The sequence below is a fragment of the Peromyscus leucopus genome, chromosome 7 (genome assembly GCF_004664715.2).
Source record: "Peromyscus leucopus breed LL Stock chromosome 7, UCI_PerLeu_2.1, whole genome shotgun sequence".
Classification (NCBI taxonomy): Eukaryota; Metazoa; Chordata; class Mammalia; order Rodentia; family Cricetidae; genus Peromyscus; species Peromyscus leucopus.
The window spans coordinates 110367866-110387116 of record NC_051069.1 but is presented as its reverse complement, the minus strand read 5'-3'; the positions used below and the strand labels follow the sequence as shown (position 1 = coordinate 110387116).

The 19251-nt window shown below is 42.8% G+C and overlaps 1 protein-coding gene across 4 annotated transcripts in view; it reads right to left on the bottom strand.

The window, feature by feature from the left end:
* The window catches only part of Nktr (natural killer cell triggering receptor), a 38750-nt gene that overhangs the window by 6125 nt on the left and 13374 nt on the right, over positions 1-19251 (bottom strand). For 3 of the 4 annotated variants that reach the window (XM_028890474.2, XM_037208055.1, XM_037208057.1), the window contains 7 exons: positions 12189-12218; positions 11556-11701; positions 10453-10675; positions 9114-9269; positions 6211-6298; positions 4974-5119; positions 27-2891 (listed from right to left, as the gene is read on the bottom strand). In XM_028890474.2, coding sequence (XP_028746307.1) covers positions 27-2891; positions 4974-5119; positions 6211-6298; positions 9114-9269; positions 10453-10675; positions 11556-11701; positions 12189-12218 — 3654 coding nt within the window. The remainder of the gene's footprint in view (positions 1-26; positions 2892-4973; positions 5120-6210; positions 6299-9113; positions 9270-10452; positions 10676-11555; positions 11702-12188; positions 12219-19251) is intronic. The other variant, XM_037208056.1, reaches the window with a different exon arrangement.

Sequence of the window (19251 nt, the reverse complement as noted above, 5' to 3'; positions counted from 1 at the left end):
GGGGGGGTGGTGGTGAAATTTCTTACCGGTAAGATGATGTGGAACTTCTAGATCGACTTCTTGAGTTACTATAGGAGATAGACCTTGTTCTGTGTCGAGATTTGGTTTCAGATTTACTTCGAGATCTGTGTGGACTCCTGGACTGGCTATTACCATCCCGACTAGGTGTCTGCTCATCACTGGAACTCTCTTGATTCCGTGGCCTCCGGTTTAGGCGTGCTGTCTTTCTTACTTCATCAAAGAGAGACCCGGGCCGAACTTTATTTTTGCTTTTGATTTCTATTCTCAAGCCTTGTGGTTTCACTTCAGGCACAGGAGCCAATGGCTTCACATCCAGAGCACTGGATGTGGTTGCAGTAGGCACTGCCAGATTCCCTACACCCTGCAACGGCTTCCACTTCTCTGTGAGGTTCATCTGGCTCTTCTCAGCCCCCTCCTTCTTTCCAGCAATTTCTACAGGACTGGCCAAGCTGGCAGAACTGTCCTGTTTTCCACCTTCACTTGAGGTTTTACTTTCAGACACAATGGTTTCTTGTTTCCCTCCTGCTCTGGGCTGTGCCATGTGCTCAACCTGCTCTGGAATAATGCTCACCTCTGGGCTGTCCAGCCTGTGGCTTGCTAATGGGGACACTCCCTCTCCCTTTGCAGGAGAACTCCTATCCGGGGTGCAAATGTCCATGTTGTCATCTGTCTGAAGCACGTCCTCCCCTCCACCTGGGACATGCTCTTCAATGGGCTGGGTGCTAGGAGGAGAGCTAGTAGCATTTTCCTCCACTTTGGAAGGTGCAGGGCAAGGGCTGGGATGCCGATCACCCTCTGCAAGTGGGTGGTGCTCTGAAGTATCCTTCTTAGGGTTACTGGGACAGCTGCCTCCATCACAGGTTTTCTCTACTTTTGGAACATTGTCTTTTACAGTTTCACACTTCTCGGAGACATGCTTTTTTTCTCTTGGCTCCTGCGTAAGTTGCTTTCCATTCATCTCCTCCTCCTCTTCGTCACCAAACTCTAGTGGAGGCTGCCAGTGAAAGGCTTGCTTCCGTTTCGGAGCCTTGTGTTTTTTGTCTTTTTTGGCTTTCAATTTCTCTCTCACCTTTTTTGTGTGATCCCCTTTAAGACTATCCTTTGGGCATTTTTGCTTCTGGGGCTCCACTCTAACGTTTCCCAAGTTGGAGCAGGAGCCCTCTGACTCAGAAGCCGAAGACTGTGGTCTCCTAGACTTCCAGGCACCATTACTGTCAGGCAGAGAAGTGTTTGCTGAAGGCTTTGCTGGGGGTTTGGCTTTGAAGTGACTCTGACCAACTTCTGACTCGGAGTCTGAAGAGGCTTCACCCTCTTCCTTATCAGAACGTCTCCCAGGATCACTTTTCCTGTTCTTAGTCACATCTTGTTCTGAGTTCGACTCAGAGTCCCATTTACTCCCAGCACAATTCTTCCCTTTAGACTTACTGCTGTCTCTAGAGTGACCAGAAAGACTCTCTTTTAAAGTTCTCTTTTCCCATTCAGGCTTGGATGGCCCTTCCTCTCTGCTTTTCCCCTGCTTATCACTCAATACTTCTGTTTTCCCCTGCTTCTCCTTCTCTGGGGCCGAGTGCTCTCCTGGAGCATGTGACTGTTCACTGTCTGAGGAGGAATCTAAAGACGATCTGCTTTCACTATACTTTCTTTGACATGGAGACTTCTCTCTGCCTCTGACATATTTACTGTGAAGTATCTTTTTTGAGCTGCTGCGGTGTCTTTTACTTGAGGTGACACTCTTTTTCCCACTAGATCTAAATGTCCTCGCGGCTCGTCTTCCATCATCACTGCTAACGGAAGTGTATGAAGATGACCTACTGCGCTGGGAACCATCACTGTACTTATTCTCTGAGTGAGACCTAGATGACAGAGACCTGGACCGAGAGCGTGAAGTAGGCTGACTTCGTGACCTTGACCTTGTGTAGGACCTAGAGGATGACCTGCTCCTAGAGGACCTGGCCCCTGACCTCCCTGAGCTCGCAGAACTTCTGTCACTGTACCTTGAATGAGCACTCCCGTCACTCTCGGAATGGTTGTCCCTTTTGTGATAGGAAGATGAACTCCCAGTCTCTTTAGTATGTGTTAAACTGTATGTGCTTTGGACAGGCAGCAGGTGGGTTGTCTTAGCCTTCATCTCCTGAATCCGCTCGTAAGAGGGCTTCCAGGGCTTCTGTCCAGGCTTCCACCTAGAAGGGGGAGGGCTGTCACTCAACGGTATTACAGGAATGCTTTCTGCCGCCACTGGCTGTACTAGCACATTTCCATTCGGTGGCATCGATGATCTCAAAGGTTCTGTCTTAACTGGCTTATTTTCACTCAAATGAGCAGGTTTTTTTGGTGATTTTGATGATGTTCTTCGGTGCCCTGACCTGGAACTAGATCTGGACTTTGATCTATTGTGAGAACGCAATGAGGACTTTGACAGAGCCCTTGATCTTGAGCTCCCTCTAGAATCCGATCGTGAATGAGACTTGGATCTGCAGGAGTCTCTGCTGGAGTGGGTAGAAGAGCTCCGGTCGTCCCTGTCCGAGTTAGACCAGTCCCGCTTTGATGAGAGACGCGAGGAGGAGGAGGAGGCACGAGATCTCCTTTCTCTCTCACAAGAGGTCTTCATTCGGTGGGTGGAAGATCTTGAGGGTTCCAAGTCAGGTGGCATAACTACTCTTCTCTTCTTTGTCTGTCTGTGTCTTCTGCAATGCTTCTGCTTTTTAGCTTTTTTTTTATGCTTAAACTTCTTTTCCTTTCTGCGTTTCTTGTGGTGACCATCAGAGTGTCTTGCTGTACTAAGATCAGAATAGTATCCATTATAGGACCACGATCTGGATCTCTGGGATAAGCTTCTTTCATCCCATCGGCTGGAACAGGGGTCACTTAGCCTGTAAGTGGGAGACACAATGTGCATGCAGTTATTTGCAAACACTTTCTGCGTCTTACAACACACTTCTTACTAACACAGAGTACCTAACTCCATACTTTAACATGAACCAGAGCGATGACAACTATTATTAGACTCACAAAAGATTCCTCTTGTTTCTAATTGAATCAAAGACTCTGAATGTTTGTGAAAAACACATCAACTAACCAGAGTCCTATGGAGACACAACTCCCCTATGATCTGCTCACAACCTTCTCCCTCCAAGAGCAATTTCTGAGAGAGTGAAACCAGGTTCCCAAGCAACCTCACTGAGGAGCCTCTACAGACACAGACTTGCAACTTGGATGACTTGTCTCTGTGGTGCTGGGCATCACTCAGGTGATGCATGCTAAGCAAGCACTGTACTACAGAGCTAGAAATCCAGCTTTGACTCAACTTCAAGAGTCTTCTTAAAATTTTCTTCTTTTAAAAAAATCCATGTGCACGCTGGAGAGATGGCTCAGAGGATAGGGGCACTGACTGCTCTTCCAGAGGTCCGTAGCTCAATTCCCAGCAACCACATGGTGGCTCACAACCATCTGTAATGAGATCTGGCACCCTCTTCTGTATACATAATAAATAAACCTTAAAAAAAAATCCATGTGCACATGTATGCTTGTGTGCACATGTGGAGGGCACCTCAGGTGCCACTCTTAGGAACACTAATTCTTTTGAGAGAGTCTCTCATCCATACAGCAGACTGCTATCCAGCAAGCCCAAGGACCCTCCTGTCTCCACCTCCCCAGCACTGGGGTTATGAAGTACTCACTGTTACACTTTGACTTTACACATATTTGGTGTCCTCATGCTTGCAAGGCAAGCACTTTAGCAACTGGGCTATCTTCCTAATCACTTTGCTTTTGGTGAGACAGGTTCCTGTGATGTGGCCTAGGATGGCCTGGAACTCACTATGTGGCCTAGGCTGCCCTTAACCTCCTAAGCACTGGGATTATAGTGCCTTCAGGCCTGGCTAAAAAGCTGGGTTATTTATTTATTTAATTTTTCACTTTTTAAAAATTTAATGTGCATTGGTATTTTGTTTGCATGTATGTTTGTGTGAGGGTGTCAGATCCCCTGAAACTGGAGTTACAGGCAGTTGTGAGCTGCCATATGGTTGCTGGAAATTGAACCTAGGTACCTCTAGAAGAGCACTCGGTGCTCTTAACCACTGAGTCATCTCTCCAGCCCATTTTTCTTTTTTAAAATGTTATTTCTTTTTGAGATGTCTTAGTATACAGCCCCAGCTGGCCTGCGATGCACCATGTAGACCAGGCTTGAACACACAAAGATGCATGTGCCTGCCTCTCTTCCCCAAATACTCAAGACTAAAGGCAAGCATCACTACGCCCAGTTTCATTAACTAAGTAAGTCACATGACACAGAAATGTCCTTAGTGGGAATCTATTTACATGCTGAAATGACAACTACATTCTCTCCACTTCACTGTGGTAATTAACACTTCGTCCTAAGCTCCTATTAATTACAACAGAAATCAAACACAATGACACGAAAACTGACAAAAGCTTTATGATCTTAAGAGGTCAAGATGCAGCTCACAAGTGAGAGTCCTCAGCACCACATCTATGCTATTTCTACACAGCAGCTGCCCACCTTTCCCTTGTTCTTTCAATTTAAAACCATTCTCTTAAGATACCTTCAGAGAAACCAGAATTCTCCCATGAAGAATTACTTTCCCACTAGCTATTCTGGAGCCAGATCCCTTTGGGAAACTATGGGGCACCACTGTTATCCAACAGTCCCTGGAGTCAGAGATAAACTCACGTGTGATGCAGGCTCTGTCAACCAATCCATGCACCTGTGACGAAGGTATCTGTCAAGTCAGACACCTACTAGTAATGTCTAAGACCTGAACACTTCTACAATTGAGAGTCCATTCCAACTTTCAGCAAGGAGAAGCCGCACCTGCCTGAAGAACCCCTTGGTCTCAGGTGGCAGCAATGGCCATCGTGACACAGGTTTCAGACAGTGACGCCCAGCACTTAGCGCTCTGCATCCCGGCTGTGCTTACACTCCAGGTACTTACTTGTCTCCTTTGCTCCACTTCTCCCCGCTTGGCGGCCTATACGCTCTTAGTCTCTGCATCTCCTCCTTCCAGTGAGGAGGAGTTTCACTGCTGTCATCATCTTCAGACTCAGAACGCGATCTTGACCTTGGAGGTGTGTGGTAGCGCTTAAACACGGAGAGGGCAGTGAGTGACTGTGGTGATAGTTTATTTGTGCTCTAACAAATAAAGCTTGCCTGGGGGTCAGAGGACAGAGCTAGCCACTATATTAAACATAGAGCTCAGGCAGTGGTAGCCCACGCCTTTAATTCTAGCATTCGGGAGGCAGAGATCCATCCAGATCTCTGTGAGTTCAAGGCCACACTGGGAACAGAGCCAGGCATGGTGGCACACACCTTTAATCCCAGCACTAGTTAACCATAGAGGTTTGGAGGTTTGTACAGACAGACAGGAAGTGACAGAGCTGGGCGCAAACAGGAAGTGATGTAGCTGGTGGAGAGAGGAAGTGAGATAGTAGGGCACAGAAAGGATATAGGTGTTGAGTATACAGGAAGTAGCTCTCTTGGGCTGAGGATTTCCTAGAGGTAAGAACTTGTGGCTGGCTTGTTCTATCCCTCTGATCTTTCAGCCCTCACCCCAATATCTGGCTCCGGATTTTTTTTTTATTAATAAGACTGTTTAGCAATTCGTGTTACAACTGTTCTAAAAATGCCCCTTGTAAGACAGAGTCAGCAAAAGTCTAACCTAGGCACTGATTTATATCAACTGGATAGCGTGAAGGTGTTTCAGGTACAAGACATTTACCTGAAATCCTATATAACAGCTTCCTGCAGTCCTAACACAAGCCAGTCTCAAGAGACTACAATTTCTCAATCTGCTATTTCAGGTATTATTACATCACTGAATAATTAAATTCATCCACAGCTGTAAATGTATGCAATGGCAGTACCTTCCCAAACTATGGGAAATAAAAAAGATTTCTTAAATAGGAGGAATAGTCTTTTTTTTTTTTTTGGACATAGGGTTTCTCTGTTGTAGCCCTGGTTGTCCTGGAACTCACTCTGTAGACCAGGCTGGCCTCAATCTCAGATATCCACCTGCCTCTGCCTCCCAAGTGCTGGAATTAAAGGCGTCTGCCACCAATGCCTGACAGGAGAAATATTCTATTTAAAACTAAACCTCAGATTTTTAAAATAAATTAAAAAAAAATTACTATTTAGGTAAGCATTTTGAAAGAAGAACGTTCTAACATACGTACAATTGTGCCTCTTCCTTTAATTTTCCGTCCAGACTTTGATACAGATGGTTTCTGATCACTTACAACAGGTGCAACATCTGGAATGTTCCTGAAAAAGTTGTGATGACCATTAAAAATGAACAAATGCCAGAATGTCTTCCAAATGTTCCAAGGCAGAACTACAGTCTTTACCATACAAGGTTTCATAGTTCATGACATGAGAATTACATGAAATTCTCATCCATCCACATATTTCTGAGCTCACTCAGCTATGAGGTGTACCACACATCACCAGATACAATCACAACTAGCACTTCAGGTGCTACATACAGGACCCTGCCAACATGAGGTGTGTGAGTTCTCACTGCCAACATGAGGTGTGTGAGTTCTCACTGCAAACTACAAGACCAAAGCTCTAACAACTCTTCTAACAGAGAATACTAACTTGAGCTCTAGACAGGAGTTATCCTGCCCCAGAAGAATTCCATTAGTAAATATGTAATTTGAAAAATTAATATTTACTACTTTGATTTTTTTTAAAAATAAAAGATCTATGGAGGAAGCCAACCATGCCAGCACATGCCTGTAATCCCAGCATGTGGGGGACTTCAATGCCAGCCTAAGCTATACAGCAAGACCCTGTCTCAAAAAGAAATAAGCAAAGCAAAGCAAACAAGAAACTGAAGGGCTAGGGTACAGCTCTGCCTGACTTCTCAGCTTCCTAAACTACTCACAGGCACTTCCGACTTACACCAGGCACTGCAGCATCTTTGTTCACGGAAGGTGTTTTTCTCTCCTCCCTCTCCTTCCCCAACTCCCTCTTTTGAGACTAGACCTTGTCATGTTTCTTAGGATGAACATCACTCCTGAGGTCAAATAATCTTCCCCAATTGTCCCTGCCCCCCACAGGCTGCAGCACTCAGGAGAGCTGTCCCTGCACCTCACCTGGGCACACAATAGAACCAGCCCTGTTCACAGAGGTGTAGGCAAGCCATCCCCGAAGTTGTAAGCATGGGAGAGCTGTCTCCACTACTTGTCTGTCAGGTGATGGCGTGGGTGGGGGAGAGATGCCCCCGTGTCCCCCGCAACCCCTTACCGTCTGCAACAGCCACAGCCGAGCAAGATGGCCCTCCCCCTTGCCAGCTGCAGCACTCAGGAGAGCAGGCCCTGCTCCTCACCTGGGTAGCACAGCAGAGCTGGCCCTGTTGTTGCAGGTGTGGGTGACCCAGGCGCACTGATGCAAGGGAGAGCCATTCCCTTTACTCATCTGATATTTGGCAGCATGGGTGGAGGAGAGATGCCCACCCCAACCCCCAATCAATGCCTGAGACAGGTGGAGGAGTTGGCCCTGGAATCCTAAGAGCACAAGGGTTGTCCCAGCCCCTTGTCAGCTGTAGCACTCAGCAGAGTGGCCCCTGAACCTCACCTGGGCAACACAGTAGAGCTGGCCCTGGTGGTGTAGGTAGGGAAGAGCTGACCCTGAGGGTGTGAAAGCAGGAGAACTGGCAGGCTGGCCAACCCTGCAGCTGCCCAGGCCCAGAAGTAGGGTTATGACTTGGCCCACGCCAATATCTACCCCATCTATGATCTGCTGGAGCATGTGAAGGGGCCTGACACGCAGACCCAAGCTGCAGGATCTGCACAACACAGGGCAACAACAGAATATTCAAGGAGTTTCAATGAGGACCCAGCATTGATAGTGTACTAGAAAACAGAGGTCTCGAACCAGACCAATGACACTTTGTAATGAACATTTGCAAGTAAAGATATATACACAAAGGGGTTTACTTCGTGACTCACTGTGTCACACAGCAGCTTCCATGAGGAAATTTTAAATTTTTTCCTTTTTTTTTTTTTCTTAAATTCTGTTTTATTTGGGGGGAAGGGTTGCAGAGGTAGAGGGCAGATTCGAAGTAACAGGGAAATGAATGTGATCAAGATGCATGATGTAAAAGACACATTGAATAAATAAAAAGAAAAAAAAATAAAATCTTCTCATTTGTTTAAAAAAAAAATCTTCCCCGTGGCTAGGCCACATGCATATGCCACCATGCTCATGTCCTTTTAATAATTCCAAATTTAAATCTAATATATGAAGCATATTAAATATTATTTTCTGAGACTAAACCTAAAGCCACAATACAGGGGAATTAACTACAGTAATATTATGATACTAAATTTTATCTCCAGTCACTATGTAATTAACTTTGCACTATTAAAAGTGAAACAGATTTCACCACTCAGTTGGATGCACAGGGCTCAATCAACCTGATAATCCATTCTGAACAAAAGGCCAATCAGCAAGACCAGTAATATAAGCTTTCCAAGACCTCTAAATAAGCACTTACCCTCCCTGCCAGGCAGGCGGCATATACATAGCTATAACCCTAATACTCTGGAGGGATAAAGCAAAAGGATCAGCAGTTCAAGGCCAGCCTGCAACACATAGCAAGATCCATAAGCAGACAAAAGCCACATAAGCAAAACAACAAAACACACCTTCTTCAATGAATAACTGTCCACTTCCTTTACCTGTTTATGTACTCAAGTGTGGATTCCGAAAAGGAGTCATGGTGAGGGAGTGTAAGGTAGCAATGAAATAATGGATTTACCCATCAAAGAAACAAAAATATACAGTGTAATCACTAATCATCACTGTCACCTTGACTGGATATCCAATCACCTACAAGACTGGGCATCCTAACTATCCCACGTGCTAGGGCCAGGGCAGATTAAAGGAGGAAGAAGGAGAAAGCCAGCTGAATGTCAGCACTGCCTCCCCTCTGCTTCTTGTCCACTGTGCTGTGGGCTGCTCCATGGTACCCCTCTGCAGTGATAGATTTAATTCCCTGAAACCATGAGCAAGGTGTTTCTGTCAGTGGACACAGCAGGGAGAAGATTAATACGTTCATCAGCCTACTTACGGTTCAGGCTCCACTGTGACAGCAGGCATATCTCTTCTAAGTAAAAATCGGTTCTCGGGAACTGGAGGAATTTCTTCTGGACGGACAACTGGCTTTTCTCTTTTAGCATTTGAATCACCTGATCTTTTTTCATTCACATCACTTCTCTCAGAATAACTAAAGTATAAATCAAGCCACCAATTTAGATGCTAGCATTCACAAAATAAAGGCACATAAAACAACGAAACTTACACTCACCCTGAAATGTTGACTTGTACAAATATATAAAAACATCAACATATTAAAAAAATGCAGAGCAAAGAAAATTTTTATAAAAAAAAAAACTAAAATTTTGAAATGGAAGTTGTCAATTCTGCTAATGTTTCCTTTGTTTGTTGGTTTTTTGGGTTTTTTATTTTGTTTTTTGAGACAAGGTTTCTCTGTGTGTAGCCCTGGCTGTCCTGGAACTCACTCTGTAGACCAGGCTGGCTTCAAACTCACAGATTTGCCGCCTCTGCTTCCTGAGTGCTGAGATTAAAGGTGTGCACCACCACCTGGCCATGTTTCCTTTCTTTAAATAGTATTTATTTACTTACTGGTGTGTGCTAGTGTGCCATGATGTGGATTGAGACAACAACTTGTAGGAGATGGCTCCCTCTTTAAACCAGGGGTCAAATTCAGGCATGGTGAGAAGCCACTGAGCCATCCCAATTGCCATGCTTTAGGGAGAATCAAGCTTTCTTCAGGATGTGGACCCTGGTGTCCTGCCTGTACCCCAGTGGGTGGCCTACACCCCTCGCACATCTAGGCCATATTGAATGGACTCGGTGGGTTACTGACAGAAGAAATAAAAGAGGAGGGAGACACAGTGGGAAATCTGAAGAGGGATTAGGAAGTAGATGATCAAATTAATGTATGAGATTCTCAAAGAATAAAAATACTGTATTAAGAAAAAGAATATCAGGCATTAGGATTGGCAAGATGGTTCAATGAACAGAGGCTCTTGTCACCATGCCTCATGTCTTGAATTTCATCTCTTGGGACCCGTCTGGTAGAGAGAAACCACTCCTCCAGCTGTCTTCTGACCCCCACATGTGCATCTATCACATACACACATCTCTGAATACACAAAATAAAACTTTAACATTAAAAAAAGAAAGTTCAGAAATACCTTCACATGAAAACCCCACCAATCTTTGCTATGAGACGTCTAGACCACTCCTAGATTGTTAGAGGCATCAGGTTAAACTCCAAAGGCCCCCCTATAAGCACGGTGAGTAAGAGTACTGAGCTTGCGGCGTGGTCACTGTGCCTCCTGTCGCAGGCTGTGTGCTGGGTCGGACACTCGACTCACACTTACCCTTCAGTGCTCACTGTGCGCTTCCTCCTTGGCTCCTCTGAACTGCTCATTTCCTTCCGTCTCTTTTTAGTATGTCTGACTTTTGGCCTCCTCTTATGTCTCCTCCTTCTGATTCTCTCTTGTTCAACTTCACTTTCTGAGGATGATTCTGAAGAGGAAGAGGAATTGGAAGAAGAATCCGAGTCTTCTGAATGTGTTGGTTTCTTCCTTTTCTTCTCAAAAACTTTTAATAGATAGTAACAAAAACATTAGTGCTTGAGTCCAGTGCACACCCATCCGAGTGAGAAACGTGACTGCTGGTTATCATATCATGACTTCATGCATAGCAAACTAAAACTAAGACTTAAACTTTTCTCCGGTTATATGTATATTAGAGTCGTCTACAAACTTGAAAAATACCAAAGCCCTTACCCACCATGAAGTCTATAGTCTGAGTAAGTGTGGCAAGTGATGAAAGCTAAGACAGAAAATAAAACATATAAAGGGAACAGAGAGATGCAGGTAGCTTAAGCTTACATTTGAGCAGAGACCTAAAGTAGGGAGGGGTCCTATAGATATCTTAACAAAGAATGTTCTAGACACCCAAGGGCAGGCACAAAATCCCTTAGTGTCAGAATAAAGGTCGGCGTGGCTGGAGGACAATGAGTAAGGAAAAAGAAAGACAACAGAGACCACAGGCCTCTGTGCTAAGGATGCCACTGTAGGTGTGTCTAGGCAGGACGGACGTGTTTTCGCAATGTGGCTGAAGAGGATCACTGTGGTAGCTGCTAAAGACAAACCAAAGTAAAACAAGGCAACCAGCAAGGACACTCTTGCTGATAAATGGTCATGGGAACACAAGGAGACAGAAGCAAGGTAGGTAGCATGAGGGTACTGCAGTAACACAGGCATGGGCTGGCTTGGATAAGCCAGCAGCCGGGCAGAAGCAAGGAGAAGCTGACAGTATCTGCTGGTGGATGGGATAAGGCACGGCACAGAAGCACCAAAGCTACCACCTCCACACAGAAATTGAGAAGGGATCTTAGAAACTGGGAAGGCAGCTTCAAGTTGCCATATGCTTTACACCGCTATCCCAGATTCCTCCACCCTTCAAAAGCTCTTACCATCTTTCGTCAACTTGGTGGCAAGCACACCACAGTCAATGACTCGGACATCTGCATAAGGTCTGCTTGCAGCATCTGTTTTCAGATTTTCAATCTGTTCAATTACTTCAAAACCGGAAATAACCAGTCCAAAGACGACATGAACCCTGTCATAATATAAATTCAAGAAATAAATTAGTCTGATAATTACATTATGAACAGTAATTGGGACAATGCCACAAAAAACATATCTACAGAATTGCAAACAAAGCCAAAGTATTACGAACAGCTAGAAGGGAGTGACAACCTGAAATCTACTTCATTACAGGAAACAGCAACCGTTCATGTGAAGAAAAAATAGGACTGTTCTGTAGTGGCTCCTAGCCTTTCTAGGGTTAAGAATCTGGTAACAGAGTATACTTCATACTGAGAAACCACCTCAACAGAGACAATCAAAACCACATGGCTGGGAAGACGACCCATGGGCACAAGTGAAAGACGTCTTTAGTAACAGGAGAGATGGGCTCTTAAAGCTACTGTCCTCTGTGCCCCTTCAGGAAGAGTTTAGCTGTGAAAAGACTAACCCCGGATCAACCAGTCTTTCAGGCTTAGCACCCAAATAACTCCCCAATATTTTAATAACTTGATGCTTACCCATCCAGGTGTGGAGCAGGCTTTGTAGTTCTGTACAATAAACATCAACACAAAGATGGTATCAAAAATGACGTATTCAGATGAAGAAAGCAGAAGGTTTAAACATAGCATGTAGTGAACAAAGAAGTAAAGATAAAAAGACAGAAAAATGTTAAGCATAATATATATCCAACCTTAAAGACCACCCAAACACCAATAATAGCCACTTTACTGATTAAAAAAAACAAGATTGCAATGAATTATAAAACCAACTCTATTAGAATATGAGATAGGTTTCATTTGCATTATAAAAAATGTACAGAGTACACACTGAAATTAAATTTACTCTCAAATCAAAAACAATAATGGCAACAGAAACAAACATTAAAAAAAAATTTCCCAGCAGAATTAAACGAGGAGGAAGGCCCCACACAAAGGAGTGATGAACACTGGCCACACACCCACTGGCTCTTCTATTTGTTACTTAAGACTGAGACAGTCTGCATATACTTTAAGGCAGGCAATGGAGAAGCCTCAGGAGTTCTATCCCTATCTACAGAACTACCTGCCCCTCTTCTTTCACTCAAGCCTCACCACTCACACTTTTGAAAATGCAATAGGGAGGGGCTTTCAAACTGCAGATGCTCCTTACAGCAGAGTAAGAAATGAGGGGGGTATTATTGACGTCTTCAATGTCCATGGTCCAGAAAACACCCCACTAGCTGCTCTGTAAATGTCCCACTGTCACTGTTGGGAACTCTGTGGGGTATACTTGGTTAAGATATTTTTAATTCAAGCTGGTTTTCCCATAACATTTTCATAGATCTTTGTATGTGAATTATAATGCAAAAATTCAAAAGTGGATAGCTAGATCAGCATTAGACCAGAACCTTAACTAGTAAAGATAAAAAACAGATGAGCTATCAGGCCATATTAAAGCAGTCACTTGTGTAAGAAAAACTCATATGCATTTCTATGTACGTTTTAAAGCCATTCCAAGACACATGAACAGAACACAATCTAATAACCTTTACAACAATGCCAAAAACCATTACTGTACAAGAGACTGCAATGCTTATACTTACTTTAAGAGTATCCAGTTCTGTTAGAGGAGTATAGATAGTATTTAACTTAAAAAATTTCAATGTCAACTTAAGTTTCAGAACTTTAAATGAATTTTGAGTTTTAAAGTCACAAGTCTCAAATATTTCTTAGAAAACTGAGCAGAAATTAAAGATAGTATAATTGTAAAATAAAAATAAAAAATAGGTAACGAAAAAAAGGAAAGAAATGAAGAAAATCTAACAAACTGGTAAGCCACAAACATTGAAACTATGAAACAATTACCCAGAAGCCATGGCAGACAACAACCGTGAAACAAGATGCTTCCTCTATTGTAGGACTTTATCAAAATACAAACTAACACACAAGCTAGACAGAAAGCCCTCCTAAGAAGGAGTAAGGGTGCTTCCAGAAAGACAAACCTGCTCTGCCAGGCAGAAGATGAAAGCACATGGTTGTTTACTGATTAGATTCACTCCTCCTTTCTTGGGCCTCACTCTCAGGAATCTAGTATTGAGAAGAGCCTACAGATTTTTCTAGCACACCGAATTTTCCAATTCAACCGCCACCTCATCTAATACTGTGTAAGACATGTAAGGCAAACTCTTGAAGCAAATTCCAGATACCTGTAGCAACATAAACTCAGACTGAGGATGGAACAGTGATCTTAGGACATTCAAGCTAGGATAGATAACCTGTCTCATTTTGAGAATGAACCCAGGTCCCTCACATGTGCTAGGAACATGCTCAACCACTGAACTACATGGTCAGGCCCTAGTTCTGTGTTTAATTCAAATGAAAACTGGTTGATAAACAAACCCAGTCCTTAGTGTACACATGAACAGAGGAAAGGATCATCTCTGCCTCTGAGGACAACTTTCAATCTGCTCAGCTTTCAAACCAATGTGAATCTTTTAATTTCCTGGCGCCTACAATTCAGGACACAGAAATATCAGCTTGCACCTTAACTGAGATAGAATATATAGTAAGAACATGAACAGTATTTCACAAAAAAAAGGAACTCTCTGGATCTGAGCCTACCAATTCCAGGAGGACTCACTGTAAGGCAGGCTCACTGACACTGTGTTGACAGTACACACGATAAACAGTCAACAGACCACAGGGTAACAGAAGGGCAGGAGGGACCGTGTGCTCAGCCAAGTCTATTAAAGCAGACAGAGAAACCCCACCCACCAACTCTTTACTACATCCAATGTTCTCAATGACATCACTCGTGCCAGTGATATACACACAGTAAATGAAGACTCAGAAGACCAGAGCCGAGCAGAGATGTGTAAGTTTATACACACTTATTAAAGCAAAGGAGAAACAAAGACAAAAAGAAAAACAAAAAACATTTCAGACTATAAAGCTTCAGTGCTCACATGTTTCTATTTTCTGCTATCACTTAGAGACACAGTCACTCCAGCCCCTGAATCTACTTAAAACAGTTATTGCAGGGGTTCATTTAAATCACAAACCCTAGAAACTGAAGAGTATTGCTGTTGTTCCAAAGAATAAACTACACGTATGCCATCATCAGACCAGCTTTTGGACCTTACTACCTTCTAAAATTCTAATGTAAAACACTGCCCAGTGCACACAAGAGCCACTGAAATGAACTGTACTTCTTAGGTTAACCATAAGCAACAAACACCCTTGTTTTACGTACACTGCTGCTACACAGAACAAGCAGAAAGCTTTTTTTCCTTAAAATGTTTCAATACACATAACAATAGGATTAAAGAAACAAAGGCAAAGAAAAAGAGAGAGAGCCTTAGAGTAATGAGACATTACCTTTGGAGCGCACGGTGTAACACTCTTTCTGTAAATTTTACACAAAAATGGCAAGAAATAAATTGTAGTACACTTTTAAGACAAGACTGAATCTATGTTCTAATATCAATATAACTTTGAAATAAAAATTTTATAGTTTTATGCAAAGCAAGAAAGCTTTTTAAAATGGAGGGCTCTAAATTTTCTTTCATAAGATATTTATGAAGAGATGAATATTGTTTTAGAAAGGCCTTGTGGAGATCTTCTCAGACTGATGGTATTTTAACACAGGGGATGGTAACAGCTAATAAAACATTAAAGCTCCATTTATAATCCCAGAGACTAGCTACGCCAAAAATCTTTCTCAAAAAGGTAATGCATCTTGAATATGAACACAGATATACAAATCCAAATACTAGAAGTAGGAACTTCTAGGAGAAAGCAATGACCCCCCACACACACTAAAAATACCAAGTTCAGATCATTCAAAACAGAACTTGAAGAACTTAACTATTTCAGTTCATTTTCATGCTTCTGCCTTTCAAACCCATTTTTGGTTATATATCACAACATAACAGAACTGACATATAAATATCAACATACGTGGAAAATTATTTGGGCAGAGTCTGGACTATGCTCACTGCTTGTTGCACATACTCAAGCTGTTAAGTCACTGGACAGAATTAATAAAAACAGTCATAAGGGCACAATTAGAACTTTAAGATCTCCTCTGAGACTCAAAAGGCAACAGAGGTGACAGCCTTAGAGCATAAACTCAAATCCTGGCCACAGGACTTACGTCTAATATGATTTTTCTCTTTATGAGACGTCTTTTTTTTTAAGAACACACACTGATGAATTTTAACTAATAAAACCTAAAAAAAAAAAATAACAAAAACTATGACTACATAAACCAAAAACCCTACTAAACCACAAACAAAAATTTGCCAGGAATTTAGGTATATTAAGTAAAATGTTTAAAAGTAAATTAGAATCTCTCATATACATGAGATGATACATGCATTAGTGTCACACACACAAAAAAGTTTTAAATCATGCAGTTTTTCTTTTCAGTAAAACAGAAAGGTACTCCAGGCCTAAAGTAAGAGGTCACGAAAAACAACTATTCTAATGTCATCTTTGGTATACAACTCGTTCCTTCACAGCCTGAAACTACAGCTGTCACAAAGAGGGGAGCTTGTGTTCAGGCAGTGGGCAACTCACAATGCTGTGTCCCCAAGGTCACTCAGACAGAAGAACCTTCTGAAACTCAGCTCTAATACAAAGGAAATACACAGAAATGATAACTAGATACAACATCTCTTCCTGACTGCTAACATGTATGTCGCACAAGCACTCAGTAAATCTAAGCCCAAGTGTTAGAAACGACATCCAATATTCAGACAAAGTGGCTTTGAGTTCAAATATCACAAACTCCTTCCCTCTTAAAAAATTTCTGAAGTTAATGCCGGGCGGTGGTGGCACACGCCTTTAATCCCAGCACTCAGGAGGCAGAGGCAGGCGGATCTCTGTGAGTTCGAGGCCAGCCTGGTCTAGAGAGCGAGATCCAGGAAAGGCGCAAAGCTACACAGAGAAACCCTGTCTCGAAAAACAAAAACAAACAAACAAACAAAAATCCTAGATCACGTGCCCCTGTCTTATTTATGACCTCTGTAGTAAGCTGGGGATTAGAGATGTGGCTCAGTGGTTAAGAGCACTTACTGCTCCTCCAGGACCAGTGTTTATTTGCTAGCACCTCCTGGTGGCTCACAACCAGCTATGTAACCCAGTCTCAGGAGACATGGTGTCCATGTGGTACACTGACACACATGCAGGCAGAACAGCCACACACATGAATGGGGAGGAAAGAGAAGAACTTCATTCATAGATATAAAATCAACAGGCTGGGTGTGGAGGTACATGTCTTTAATGCCAGCACATGGAGGCAGAGGCAAGTGGGTCTCTGAGTTGCAGCCAACCCAGTTTAGAGGACTGCTTGTACAGCATTTACAAGACCCTTAAGTCTGACCACCAGCACTGAGAAAAAGAAAAAAACAAATCTTGTTTAAAGGTCAAGTTGAGCTTTTCTTTTCATCTTGTTTTCATAAAAATTATCATGACCAGAAATAGTGGCCAGTGACAGTCTATTCACCAAAGCTTTGAAGCCATAAAAGGCCTACACTGGGGCTGGAGAGATGGTTCAGCATAAGAGCACTGAATGCCCAGCACCTACAAGGTGGCTCACAATTCCAGTCCCAGAGGATCCAATGCCCTCTTCTGGCCTCTGAGGGCATTGCATGCACATGGTACACAGACATGCAGGGAAAACACTCATGTGCACAAAATACTGGTTTTTGTTTTTGTTTAAAAAAAAAAAAAAAAAAAAAAGACCTGTACTGACCAATATTTTAGTAGCAGCTGAGGGAGTGAATGCTGCAGCTCCTGGTTTAGACAAGATGAGTCCTATGTCTTTCTGAGGAGCTTTTCTGATGAACATTATTAGGTAGCTATAGAACAATTTCTTTTAAAGAATGCTTGTACACAAATCATTCCATATATTCAGAAATTTGTAAGACATGCTCTTTCTTCTATGACATTTTTGTACCAAAGTGTTTATAGTTTATCTTAAAAATAGGGCTATTTGGGGCTAGGCAGATGGCTCAGTGGGTACTTACTGTGTAAGCATGAGGGACCCTAGTTCTGATAGCCAGCACCCACATAATAGCTGGTAAGAGCATGTACCTGTAGTGCTGGAACTGGGAAGGGCAGAGGAAGGAGGGTTACTGGAGTTTTCCAGCTAGCTAGTCTAGGAGAATCTGGAAAGTTCCAGCTTCAGTGAGAAACTGTCTCAAAAAAAATAAGGGAGAAGGGTCGACAAAGAAAGATACCTGATGACAACTTTTTTTAAAATCAATTTTTATTTTTATTTTATTTGCATTGGTGCTTTGCCTTCATGAATGTCTGTGTGAGGATGTCAGATCTTGGAGTTACAGACAGTTGTTAGCTGCCATGTGGGTGCTGGGAATTGAACCCAGGTCCTCTGGAAGAGCAGTCAGTGCTCTTAACCACTGAGCCATCTCTCCAGCCCCTGATGTCAACTTCTAACCTCTGCTCTCAAGTACACTTGAGAACAGGCACACATGCACACACATAAAGACATAGGCTTTTATAAATAACAAAAAGAGTAAAAAAATTAACTCAGGGTACAGAAAAACAGAACTAAAACCAAGATTTCTTTGTGTGTGTGTGTGTGTGTGTGTGTGTGTGTGTGTGTGTGTGTGTGTGTGTGTGGCTTTTTGAGACAGATTTCTTGTGCTGTGTGTCCTAGAATAATTCGGAACTCACTCTGTACTCAAATCCACAGCTGTTCTTCTTCCACAGCCACCTGAGTGCATGGAATCACAGGTATGAGCCACACCAGGCACCCTGATAGCTAGGTACATATTCCATCCCACGAAAGTAGTAATTGTCATTTTCTTTTGCAGCAGGATGTCCCTGACTCTGATACTTAACCACAGTGACTCAGAACACAGTGCTTATGACCCTGGAGCATGCCGTCTGTCAGCAGCTTTCTTCTCCTGTCTTAACATTTTCTTCCAGAATGTGAGAGAAGACTCTAGAGCAGCCTAGACTGGGCATGTCTTTTCTTCCTTATTGAGCATTCATTCTCTATACAACATGAAACGTGTCCCACATGATCTCTAATTCTACAGCTTTTACCTGACTCGTTCACTGCTGCATCTGTTTCTGCAGTGCTGGTGACTGGGCCTACAGCCTTGCACATACAAGGCAAGCTCTCGATCCCTGAACTACACTTTCTGCCCTAGAGCATTTATTGTTTTTGTTTGTTTTAAAATACTTGACCTAAAAAATGAACAGAAAATGACGAAATGAGTAAACACTAACAGGGGTTGACTTGGTGAGTGTGGTTCCAAGATTCTGAATTCATTTAAAAAAAAAAATGTTTCAATATGAATTCTTATTTCCTTAGAACTTTATGAGGATGGGGCCACAAACCATTTCTTTCCCATTTCTTGAGCAGTACTACTCCCCATAAATGTCTTTTCTTCTATATAAGCTCCCCAACAGAAGCACCAATTCATATAGCAGTCAATACAAGCAGCTAATAATTAAAATTGTAAATAGCTGTAAAGAAAACCTCATCTTCACTATGTATGATCATAAAATATATATCTGCTAAGATATACTCTCTCTACACACACACACACACACACAACACACACAC